Source organism: Neomonachus schauinslandi, chromosome 2, assembly GCF_002201575.2.
Source record: "Neomonachus schauinslandi chromosome 2, ASM220157v2, whole genome shotgun sequence".
Taxonomy (NCBI): Eukaryota; Metazoa; Chordata; class Mammalia; order Carnivora; family Phocidae; genus Neomonachus; species Neomonachus schauinslandi.
In genome coordinates, this window is record NC_058404.1 from 16,126,863 (window position 1) to 16,140,297 (window position 13,435).

At 38.6% G+C, this 13,435-nt stretch overlaps 1 protein-coding gene across 3 annotated transcripts in view; it reads right to left on the minus strand.

Moving 5' to 3' along the window:
• Positions 1–11,597: 11,597 nt before the first annotated feature.
• CFAP97 (cilia and flagella associated protein 97) overlaps positions 11,598–13,435 on the minus strand; it is a 35,040-nt gene continuing 33,202 nt past the window's right edge. For 2 of the 3 annotated variants that reach the window (XM_021694167.2, XM_021694168.2), the window contains exon 5: positions 11,598–12,193. In XM_021694167.2, coding sequence (XP_021549842.1) covers positions 12,066–12,193 — 128 coding nt within the window. In that variant the 3' untranslated portion in view covers positions 11,598–12,065. The remainder of the gene's footprint in view (positions 12,194–13,435) is intronic. The other variant, XM_044911724.1, reaches the window with a different exon arrangement.

Sequence of the window (13,435 nt, forward strand, 5' to 3'; positions counted from 1 at the left end):
TGGAATTTTGATTGGGATGGCATTGAAGGTATAGATTGCTCTGGGTAGCATAGACATTTTAATAATGTTTATTCTTCCAATCCATGAGCATGGAATATTTTTCCATCTTTTTGTGTCTTCTTCAATTTCTTTCAGGAGTGTTTTGTAGTTCCTAGAGTATAGATCCTTTACCTCTTTGGTTAGGTTTATTCCGAGGTATCTTATGGTTTTTGGTGCTATTGTAAATGGAATCGATTTTCTAATTTTTTTTTTTTAAAGATTTTATTTATTTTTATTTATTTGACACAGAGACAGAGATAGTGAGACAGAGAGCATTAGCAGGGGGAGCGGCAGGCAGGCAGAGGGAGAGGGAGAAGCAGGCTCTCTGCTGAGCAAGGAGCCCAATGTGGGGCTCGATCCCAGAACCCTGGGATCATGGCCTGAGCTGAAGGCAGCCGCTTAACCGACTGAGCCACCCAGGCGCCCTCTAATTTCTTTTTGTTGCATTGTAAGTGTATAAGAAAGCAAACTGATTTCTGTGCATTGATTTTGTATCCTGCCACATTACTGAATTGCTGTATGAGTTCTAGTAATTTGGGGGTGGAGTCTTTTGGGTTTTCCACATAAAGTATCATGTCGTCTGCAAAAAGAGAGTTTGACTTCTTCTTTGCCAATTTGAATACCTTTTCTTTCTTTCTGTTGTCTGATTGCTGTTGCTAGGACTTCTAGTACTATGTTGAACAATAGTGGTGAGAGTGGGCACCCTTGACGTGTTCCTGATCTTAAGGGAAAGGCTCTCAGCTTTTCCCCATTGAGGATGATATTCGCTGTGGGTTTTTCATAGATGGATTTTATGAACTTGAGGAATGTTCCCTCTATCCCTGTACTCTGGAGAGTTTTAATCAGGAAAGGATGTTGTATTTTGTCAAATGCTTTTTCTGCATCAATGGAGAGGACCATATGGTTCTTCTCCCTCCTCTTATTAATGTGTTCTATCACACTGATTGATTTGTGAATGTTGAACCACCCTTGCATCCCGGGGATAAATCCCACTTGGTTGTGGTGGATGATCCTTTTAATGTATTGTTGGATCCTATTAGCTAGGATTTTGTTGAGGATTTTGGAATCCATATTCATCAGGGATATCGGTCTGAAATTCTCCTTTTTGACGGGGTCTTTGCCTGGTTTGGGGATTAAGGTAATGCTGGCCTCATAGAATGAGTTTGGAAGTTTTCCTTCTGTTTCTATTTTTTGAAACAGCTTCAGTAGAATAGGTATTATTTCTTCTTTGAATGTTTGGTAGAATTCCCCAGGGAATCCATCAGGCCCAGGACTCTTGTTTTGGGGGAGGTTTTTGATCACTGCTTCAATCTCGTTACCGGTTATTGGCCCATTCAGGTTGTCAATTTCTTCCTGTTTCAGTCTTGGCAGCTTATAGGTTTCCAGGAAGGCCTCCATTTCCTCCAGATTGCTCAGTTTATTGGCATATAGTTGTTGATAATAATTTCTAATAATTGTTTCTATTTCCTTGTTTTAGTTGTGATCTCACCCCTTTCATTCATAATTTTAATTTGGGTCCTTTCTCTTTTCTTTTGGATAAGTCTGGCCAGTGGTTTATCAATCTTATTAATTCTTTCAAAGAACCAACTTCTAGTTTCATTGATCTGATCTACTGTGTTTCTGGTTTCTAATTCATTGATTTCTGCTAATTTTAATTATTTCTCTTCTAATGTGTGGCTTAGGCGTCGTTTGTTGCTTTTTCTCTAGTTCTTTAAGGTGTAGAGTTAGTTGGTGAATTCGGGATTTTTCTATTTTTTTGAGTGAGGCTTGGATGGCTATGTATTTCCCCCTTAGGACCGCCTTTGCAGTATCCCATAGGTTTTGGACCGATGTGTTTTCGTTCTCATTGATTTCCATGAATTGTTTAAGTTCTTCTTTGATTTCCTGGTTGACCCAAACATTCTTGAGCAGAGTGGTCTTTAGCTTCCAAGTGTTTGAATTTCTGCCAAATTTTTTCTTGTGATTGAGTTCGTTTTAGAGCATTGTGGTCTGAGAATATGCAGGGAATAATCTCAATCTTTTGGTATCAGTTGAGACCTGATTTGTGACCCAGTATATGGTCTATTCTGGAGAAAGTTCCATGTGCGCTCGAGAAGAATGAGTACTCTGTTGTTTTAGGGTGGAATGTTCTGTCAATATCTTTGAGGTCCATCTGGTCCAATGTATCATTCAAAGCTCTTGTTTCCTTGTTGATTTTCTGCTTAGATGATCTGTCCATTGCTGAGAGTGGAGTATTGAGGTCTCCTACAATTAACATATTGTTATCAGTATGACTCTTTATTTTGGTTAACAGTTGGCTTATGTAGATGGCTGCTCCCGTGTTGAGGGCATAGATATTTACAATTGTTAGATCTTCTTGTTGGATAGACCCTTTAAGACTGATATAGTGTCCTTCTATGTCTCTTATTACAGACTTCAGTTTAAAATCTAATTTGTCTGATATAAGAATTGCTACCCCAGCTTTCTTTTGAGGTCCTCTGGCATGGAAAATGGATCTCCATCCTTTCACTTTCAGTCTGGATGTATCTTTAGGTTCAAAATGAGTCTCTTGTAGACAGCATATGGATGGGTCCCGTCTTTTTACCCAATCTGCAACTCTGACGTTATTCTGATATTCCTCCCTCTGTAGTAAGGAATGTCTTCCCCCAAACTGCCCTTAAGATGGTTTCCTTGGTTCTAAGATTTGCAAGTTTTACTATTACATACCGGGGTGTTGGCCTGTTTTCCTTGATCTTAGGAGGGGTCCTCTCTGCCTCTAGGACTCCAATGTTTGTTTCATTCCCCAGATTAGGGAAGTTCTCAGCTATGATTTGCTCAGATACATCTTCTAGTCCTCTCTCTCTCTCCACTCCCTCTGGGATTCCAATTATTCTGACATTGGAACGCTTCATGGTGTCACTTATTTCTCTGATTCTATTTTCATGGATTCTGAGTTCTTTTTCCCTGGCCTCCTCTTTTCCCTTTTTATCTATTATATTGTCTTCCAGGGCGCTTATTCTCTCTTCTGTCTCAGTTTCCCTAGCTGTTAGATTATCTAGATTGGATTGGATCTCATTGATAGCATTTTTAAGTTCTGCCAATTCACCTTTTATTTCTGCCCTTAGAGACTCTGTGTTGCCATTAATTGATTTCTCCATTCTAGCCATTGTCTTCACAATTGCTAGCCTGAATTCCATCTCCGACATCTTGGTTATATCTGCATCCATTTGTAAATCTGCAGCATAAGTCATAATCTCTGAGTCTTTTCTGTTTTGACTAGTCATTCTGTTGATTGGTGTTTGAGGGAATGTATAGAGTCCAAATTATTGACCAGAACCCAAGCAAGATGCACCTGTTTTCTTGGGACCTTAGGGTTGCTGGCCTCTTGTTTTCCCAGCCTGTCTTCTGCGGGAGGGGCCTGCCGCGCTGTTACTCAGGCAACCCTGTTCGGGCGGAGTTGCCCTGCACCTCTGTGGCGGGGGATGGGCTCAGTGGGAATCAGTTTTTGGGGCTTTTGTTCTCTGGCGGCTTTCCCTGGGGACTTTCCGCGTCTCTTCCGCAAGTCAGAGCAGAAGAGACCATTTTACAACCCTCTGCCTCAGAGCAGAGAGATCGCAGTCTGTTCTTCAGTGAGCTCTCCAGGCCACACCGTCTCCGTTTCTGTCTGTGCTGCTATAAACCGCAGCGGCCTGGGTTGTGCGCCCCTCCGTGGCGCTCCCAGTCCTGCCTCCAGGTCAGAGCATGTCTCTGCCCTTTGTGCTTCTAAAACCGCCAGCCGCTCCCAGTTCGCGCGCATGCGACCCCGCTGCTCCGGGTTTCCGTCCCGGGGGCTGCCCTAAAGTCCTTTCCCCGCTGCTACCGGTCTGCGAGTCTGTGCCCCGTCCGCAGCGCGCGAGGCTGTCACTCACCGGCGGTGTAGGATCCCCACGGCCAGGCACCCTCCCGCTGCCGTTTTTCCTCCGATATCTGCCGGCAGAATCACGGCTCCCCGCTTTGTACCTCAAAACCAACCACCTGTGATATTCTGTTTGTGAGATCCAGATCTTCTTACATCTCAGGCTGGGGACCAGTTGAAATAGGGTCCCCTACTCCTCCACCATCTTTCCCCCTGGTTCTTACTTTTTTCACTGTCATGTGCCTGGAACCCAGAACAGTGCCTGGGACACAGACATTGTTTAGTGTTTAGGCAGTGATGTGCCTTATGAGGAAAATGTGTGTCAGATAAGCTTTCTTCAAGCATGATACATATACAACAACCTATAAAGAGCTGTTGAAGGGGGGCACCTGGGTGGTTTGTGGGTAGAGCATGTGACTCAACCCGTGTTGGGCATGGAACCTAATTTTAAAAAAAAGCCAGTGGACAAGCAGGGAAGTGACATAATCAAAATTCCCATTTTAGCACTTTGTGAAGAATGGGCTGGGGGCAAGGAGATAGCAGCGGAAACAAAGCAGGAGCAGTGGGACCACCTGAGGACTAGGGACTGGAGTGGGGTTAAAAGGGGGAGGAGACCAGGCTTACCCTCAGGCTTCTGTCACTGGTGTGGAAGGACAAAAGGACCACGTTCCTCACCATCCCCTACCCTGTTAAGGACACACTGGGGAAGAGAAAACTGGGCTGCTCCATTTGACAGCTGCCCAACACCTTCAGGCTCAAGATGAGCACAACTCATTTGGCAGTTTCACTGTAAGATCTAAGAATTCTCTTAAAAAACCAAGTGTGTTTGTGGTTTATAAAGCATTTCCATATTGGCAGACTCTGAAAAAAACTAGAAAAGGGGTTCAAAGTATTTACAATAAAAATCTGCTTGAAGGCACTGGGGAGCTAATAAGGCACGTGAAATTATGGGGCCAAGGCCATGATTTGGAGGAAGACAACCCTGAGAAATGAGCCTAGTATCTGAGGGTCAGTTTTCTCCGGGGGGGGATCTTCAGTATGTGGAAAACAGAGCCGCAGGGATGAGGAACTAGAAACAGAGTTTGAAAACCTCTTGGGGAAAAAATGACAAAACCCAGAATCCAGGGCCTTCTGAGGTAAACATCCATGTGTTACCCCAAAGGGTAACACTGTAACAATAAGAGAGTATGGGAAATATAGCCCCTGTGGTCACTGATGCCCACTCCATCTTGTTTTAACATGATTTGAGACTTCAAGCACCCTTGCTGCCTGCCAGGAGCAAAAGTAAATCCTGTCTGGAAGAAAACACCATCCAGAGCAGGGGTCAACAAACTCTTTCTCGGAAGGACAAGACAGTAAAGATTTCAGGCTTTGTTGGCCAGATGGTTTTTGACACAATACAGCTTTGCCATATTGCAAAAGCAGCCCTGGACAAGAAAAATGAAGGAGGCATGGCTGTGTTCCGGAAAACTTATGTATGAACACTGAAATGTGAATTTCATATAATATTCACATGTCACAAATATTTCTTCTAATTTTAAAAAACCATTTAAAAAGGTAAAAGCCACAAAACAGACACTAGGCTGCTGGCTCATGGGTTGTAAAGTTGCTGACCCCTGATCTAGAGTTTCAAGTTTTTTTCTACAATTTTTCGTATAAAACTTTATCATAACTTTAAAACATCCTATTAAAAATACATTCTAGGGGCGCCTGGCTGGCTCTGTCGGTTAAGCATCCAACTCTTGATTTCAGCTCAGGTCATGATCTCAGGGTTATGTGATTGAGCCCCATGCTGGGCTCCACTCTGAGTGTGGTGGAGCCTTAAGATTCCCCCTCTCTCCTTCTCCCCCTCCCATGCTCGCAGGCATGATCACTCTTAAATATATATATCTATCTTTATCTATCTATATATGTATATATATGTATATGTAGACATATATATATATGTGTATATGTAGATATATATATATTCTAAAAGAGCCCATGGGTTAAAAAGTAGAAATCACAGGGGCACCTGGGTGGCTCAGTTGGTTAAATGACTGCCTTCAGCTCAGGTCATGATCCCAGGGTCCTGGGATCGAGCCCCGCATTGGGCTCCCTGCGGGAAGCCTGTTTCTCCCTCTCCCACTCCCCCTGCTTGTGTTCCCTCTCTGTCTCTGTCAAATAAATAAATGAAATCTTAAAAAAATAAAATAAAATTAAAAAAAAGTAGAAATCACAGTGGAAACTTGAAAATATTTTGAACTTAATGAAAAGAAAAATACCATGTTATCAAAACTGTGGGAAACAGCTAAAGCTATGCTCAGAAGAAACTGACAGCCTTCAATGCATCTACTGGAAAAGGAGAAAGGCTGGGGGTCTGGGTGACTCAGGAGAGCATGCAACTCTTGATTTGGGGTCGTGAGTTTGAGCCCCAGATTAGATGTAGAGTTTACTTAAAAAAAAGGCTGAAAATCAGTGAACTACACATCCATTTCAAGGAATTAGAAAAATAACAGCAAATTAAGCCCAAAGAATAAAGCTGGAAGCCGATAATTAAGGTAAGGGTATCATTCATGAAAAGGAGACAACATGCCACATGAACTACATAACTAAATGTGAAAGGCAAAACTTCTGGAAAACAATATAGCAGCATATCTTCATGTGCTTGGGTAAATGAAAATTTCATAAAATCCAACATTTAAAAAAAGTACTAACTATAAAAATATAAAAGACTGATAAAGTAGACTAAAGTAAAATTAAGCATTTCTGTCCATAGACATCATTTATAGTGAGAAAGCAAGCCAGACTGGGAGAAAATATTTGTAACACAACTCACACTGGGACTGTATTGTATCCAGAACATGCAACTGCTCCTACAAGTCAACAAGAAATGGACACTTCCACAAAAGATACCCCAATGGCCAATAAACACGAAAAGGTGTTCAATCTATTAGAGCAGTGTGATCAAATCACATGATAATACTGCACACACACCCACCCAAATGGTTAAATGGAAATGACTGACATTAAATGTTGGTGAGGACATGGTCAACAGGAACTAGTTAGTACACTTGTGCTGGGAGAGTAAACTGGTACACTCACGCTGGAAAACTCCATGTGGCCTCTATAACCTAGCAACTCCACTCCTAAGTACATGCCAACTAAATGCAGGCTCATGTAATCAAGACACATCTACAGAAAATCTTCATATTAGCATTACTTGTGGTAACCGAATACCTGGCAACCACCTCAAAGGTCCGTCAACCACAGAATGGATAAATAAATCCTGGTATGGTAATATGCTAGACTATTATACAGAAATGAGAACAAATGAATTAGAGCGGCATGCAACACCATGAAAGAATGTCAGAAACATAATAAATATGCTCCGTAAAAGCAGGCAGACACAAAAGAATCTAGTTCTATTCGTATGACAAAAACAGGCAAAACCACACAAGCGTGTTAGAAGTCTAGATAGTAGTTACTTTTGGCAAAGAGCGTCATGACCAGTAGGGAGTGCCGCCCCCTCCCCCCCACCCGGGGGATCTTGTGAGTCCTAGCAATATTCTAACTCTGGATCTGGTTAGTGGTGATGCACGTGTTTGCTTTTTAACAATATACAATATATGTAACAGCAACAATTTATGTTTTGTGCCTCTTTCTGTAATATTTACATAAACAGTTAACAAAATCTTCGGAATGCCATTCTCATGTCCCTCTCACATTCCCCAAAATATAATTTCAAATTGTATCTTCTCAAATTAATGGTAGAATTAAGTTTTTCTAGTTAGTATACATAACTATATGCAAAGATGATATATTTACTTAGTACCAGGTTTTTTCTTCATGATATAAAACATTCTCAGAATAAAATAAACAAAGCATACTGCAAACTTGGGAGATCAGCTATAATTTCCAAATACATGAAATAAATGTGTGATTGTTGGTAAAGACTGTCACTGTAACATAAATACCTTAAGAATTTGGAACCATAGTTTTTAATAGTTTTTTGGTGATTAAAATTTTTTTTTACCATCTTACAACAGTAGATGTGAAATTAGGTCCCTAGGAAAAAACCCCATGTCTCATTATAGTAAATTAATGACATGTTACCTCTTAAGTTTTACTTTGTAAAACAGTAAACTCTTAAAAACATCATCTTAGAATATTTAAATAGTGCAACTTACCTGAACTTAACGAAGTATACTTTGAAACAGAGACATAGAACTTTAGACTGCATCATGGTGGCTCCAGAAATCTCTCAGTGGCTTAAAAAAACAATCACCAGAACTTTAAAATCAAAACTTTCTGCTATGACGTAATCTTATTTGCTGTAAGCAATCTTGAACTCTGCAGTTAGGAGCTCAAATACACTACTGCTGGAACTGCTCAGTGATTTATTCCAATGGCATCGTTGTTATTAAACCCTCATAAAAAAAGGTCCTAAACTGATTTATGAGGGTTTAATAACAACGATGCCATTGGAATAAATCACTGAGCAGTTCCTAAACTGATGTTTTAAAATCAAGTTTTAAAAAGGGTATTTCTTGGGGCGCCTGGGTGGCTCAGTCGTTGGGCGTCTGCCTTCGGCTTAGGTCATGATCCCAGGGTCCTGGGATCGAGCCCCGCGTTGGGCTCCCTGCTCCGCGGGAAGCCTGCTTCTCCCTCTCCCACTCCCCCAGCTTGTGTTCCTGCTCTCGCTGTCAAATAAATTAAATCCTTTCTAAATAAATAAATAAATAAATAAAATTCCATGAGGCTTTAAGAGTGTCCAATGCAGCATTATAGCAATTTTACAGAACAAATTAGATGATGTGGTTTGAAGAGATAATGACCAACAATGTAATTATAAGCAAACTCTTTCCCACATAAATGTCATACTTTCAAAGATATAAATAGCTAATACCCTCTCCTCCTTCCAACTTCATTCTAATTCTTAGGCTTGTAAAAGCACATAAAAGTTATTATTCTAATTTTTAAAATGGGAACAATAAAATGCAGTTGACACTTCTTAATTTATGGGAAAAAAAAGAAAATGCATTTGAGAGATGGGTACAGGATCAAACTCAGTTATCTTTAATCCTTTCATTTCTTTCTTCACTATGTCAAGCTAATTCTTCAGGCCTAAAACATGTAACAGACTGGGAAATTAAAAAAAAAGTTGATTTTTAAGTTTATTACTAATTTATTCATGGAAATAAAGTAGCCATTACCATTAAGAACATTTTTTAGGATGGTATACAATCACGTATAGGTTAAGATTTTGGCTTTTAAGATATTAAACATTTTATGAATTTAATTAAAATAAATTCAACTTGTGTCTCCAACTTTCTATTGGTCATAATACTTTTCATAGTGTGCAGTATTTGAATCTGAAGATGAGAAGCACACAAGCATCACAATGACCTCTTTTTAAAGTTGTCTAGATATCCATTTTGGACATTGGGTTAATGGTTTGAAAACAACTGCATTACACCACATTTATAAGCAAAACAGAAAAATTTTATTTGGAGAATGCAGCTTTTTAATGGAAATTGAAAAAAAAGTAGGGAAAGTGTGAGATAACAGCTATCCCTTAGGAAATAATCTTAATAGTTCAAAATCTTTCATAAAATCTTATTAAAATTTAGGAGGCAGCATTAGTTTAACATTTGACAGATATGAGAATAAATCTCAGTAAGAATCTTGCCTAATAATATTAGATCTTGGATTAGTATAATTTCTAGTTGCAGATGTAAATCTTCAAAGAATGTATGTATTAGGTCCAAGTGAACCAAATATATAACAGTGCTAGATGATCCTTTACCTTTTTATAAGTTCTTGAAAATGAAAATAGTATACTTATGATTCCTTCGTAAAAGTGTCCCTAAACCATAACAACTTCAAAGTACCTTGACTTTTACCAGAGAATAGCATATTCAACTCCTAACCTTCTATTTTTACTTATCATATAGGAATAATAATGACAACAGAATTATAAATTCTGCCTTGAAAAGATGAGTATTGTTGCTCTTCCCAACGTTTACTTCAAGTTGAATCCCTGATATCAGCAATACTTAACCTCCCTTGTCAAAGCAGTAAAAACTAAAGGCATTAAATTAGTATCTAAAATCAAAGTATAGCTTTATCTATAAAATTTTGTGTTGTATCTGGACATAGGACAGCAAAGGTCATATAAAATATATTCAGAGACCAATGTCATTATGAATGTAAAAGGTTTTAAAGGTTTCATATATACATATATTTTTCCCTAACAACTTAAAACCCAATTTTTAAAAACTGGCTTACAATATCAGGCAGGTGTCCAAATGCTGAGTTTTAAATTCAGCATTATCTTAACTCTTTGTAAAGATAAGTTGTTATACAAACATTAAAAGTGCAATAAGCTAAAAACACAACAAAACAAAACACCCTTGGTTTAGTATAACTACAATTAATAAATAAAGCAAAGCGCTAAATGATCAAAGAACCCGGTCACCAGAACACAGCATCAAATAACAATGAACGAACATTACAGCATAAAGAAAGCAGCGAAAAATCTCAGCCAGGTTGTGGTCATGTGAATTTTTTTTAACACCATTGTTCCCACACTTCACAGGCCCTATCCTAGACAAAAATCCATCAATACCAACTTAATACCAAGAAATTCTGAACTGATAGTTTAGCAAAATGCAGTCTGGCTTAATGCCCAAGGTGGTTAAGAAAAATAAGTTCAGGAAAACATGCTACAAAGCTTGCGCTAACTTGGAAAAATAAACAACAAATATTATTGTGGCTACAGATCAAGAATTTGTTTTAAAAAAAAAGATTTGGCATTTAAAATGGAAACTTTCCAGTACATTCCAAAGGTATACTGAAAAGGCCAGTAATGAAACAATGATGACCAAGACAGCAGAAGCACCCACAACTGAGATCACTTTGTTCTATGAAATGAGAGCCCACAGGTTGACAGAAAAATATTCTAATTTCAAAAGTCAACTATACGACACCCTATTTGCCATTACTAATTCCATTAAGATTACTAGGATTTCAAAAGTGGCATTGTAAAAAATGGTACTTCCAGGATTCAACCCAAAAGCCCAAACCAAACAATACAAGAATATTACATGACATTTAAAGGAGCCTCAACAAATGTGTGATATTTCTCCTTTACCATTTATATTTTAGTTTTCTTTCTCAGCTCTTAAAAACTGTAGTTGGAATTTCTAAAGCTTCAATACCATGCACTTCTTATCTTCTCTCTCAATACAGCAAACACTAAACATAACACAACTTGTCAACAGTATCACTTAAAACACTGTTCAGACACAACTGAGGATCTGCTTCTTCGCTCCTCAAACTGGTGGTGCTATTTTGCTCAACAACTATTTGCTTATGGTCATATCTGGTCCTTGGACAACCTATTCACAGTGTAGTGGACTGTAGCTCTAAAGTCTACCTCATTTTTCAGAATCATCAGTGGTATTTTACCTCAATGTGTAAGAATATGGAAGAGGGCCTTCCAAGTTGAACTTCCTAATACTCACAGTTTGAAATGGTCTGGAATGGTTGATCACATTTTTCAGATCTAACTCAGCACACCTATACAGAGGTAGTAGATGCCTTTGGTGAATCACAAGGACTGCCCTAGCACAAGCTTCTCTCAATCTGCTCACCAAATCTAAATCAGCTCCCCCAATGAAAACAAGTTCAAGTTCTGTTTCATAATAAGAAAGTGTACAATCAAGTCTTACAATCAAATTATGAGTTATACCATCTAAATTCTGGAGCAAAGAGAAAAAGTCAAATTTAGGAGCTATGCTCATGGTTTAAAGCTTCTAAAAAACCACATAAAACAAGAACAATATCGTTAACATCTTGGGTCCAATGTGCTATAGCAATATTATCACAACTGTTTCATCAGTATAAGAGCTGAATCAATTTCTATGTTGAGAAAATATACATGCATACTACCATTTCTCTATCAAATACATATACATCTCATAGAAACACATCCTCATAGGAAACACTGATTTTACACTGTCTTTTTGAGAACAATTTTGCATTGAATTACAATAAAATTACAACTCGTTGTATATCTTAAATTAGAGATGTTTACACAGAGAATTGTAGTAATGTACAAGAGCACTTCAATAAGAACTGGATGAACAATGCTTAAAGCAAAAAGTTTTTATAACCAAGCTGTACGAACATTAGGGGGCTTAGGTCTTAGCAACAGGCCACTTGATGTGTCAAAAACTGGTCGCTCACTCTTACAACTGAGACCACTGGTAGCACTGGAGGTTCTAGAAGCTCCTCCTGAAAATATATGAAGAAAAAAAATAATTTTATTTAAACTAAATAGATACATCATCACCTGATAAACTTCCTCTCCTAATTTAAAGTCCAGAATAATTTTTTCTTCCCTATCTCACATGCATTTTTATTAGTCTAATATAATTCTCAAACAGGAATGCACTTCAGAATTCCCTGTAGAAATTAAACATGTATTAATAAACATGCCCAGACTCTACACTAGGGGATTCTGATTCAATAGATTTGGGATGGGAATTAAGGTTTTAAAAAGCTGCTCAAATGATTCAAGTGAAAAAAACAAAAAAAAACTTTGTGTAACCACTTATGAATTTATTCAACAAATAATTTACCACATTCAAGGCACAATGCTAAGTATGAACTACTGGAACAAGAACCTACCCTAGTCACTAATTATACCAAGGAAGTGATGCTTGAAGAATGAAATGAATGAATGGAATTACTAGTCATGTGAGTGTTTAAGACTCACATGAGCACTGGGGAGTTGGGACATTTTATGTGGGTCCAACGTTCTTCTAATATTGGCTTCTCTTTTTTATAGTTTAGAACGCATCCGTGAAATAACAGCACAGACTTCTGTACATGAGAATGTCCGGCCTTTCTGTGTGTCACATACCCTAGCGCACTACGTGGTCACTGCATGCTACATTCTCTGGGATATACCATGAGCTGGGTGTGTGCTGATCACAGATGAACCATCAGGAGGGATTATATCTGATGACTCTACAGACTAATTCCTGTTTTAGATATCCAGTGAGGAAGACAAAGTACATATAAGGGCTGGAAGATATTAACAATAGTTCTTAACTGGTTAGGGGGAACGTTTCAGCAGCTTTTAAACAGCGTTATCTACTCATTTCTTCCTTTAATAAATGTAATGAAATTAAGTCTTTCCATTATCGAAGACACTACTGATATTTTCAACTGTTTTTATAGGTTTCTTTCCTATGCTGCCATTACATGCTGTGAGTGAAGCCTGAAATTAAGTGAACTAACAAAAGACAAAACATTCCAGTGAAAAATAACAGTGCACTCCAGAAGTCAGCTATTTTAAACTCTATCCAATAACACGTTATATATATATATATATATATATTTTAAAGATTTTATTTATTTATTTGAGAGAGAGAGAATGAGAGAGAGAGAACACATGAGAGGGGATAGGGTCAGAGGACGAAGCAGACTCCCTGCCAAGCAGGGAGCCCAATGCGGGACTCGATCCAGGGA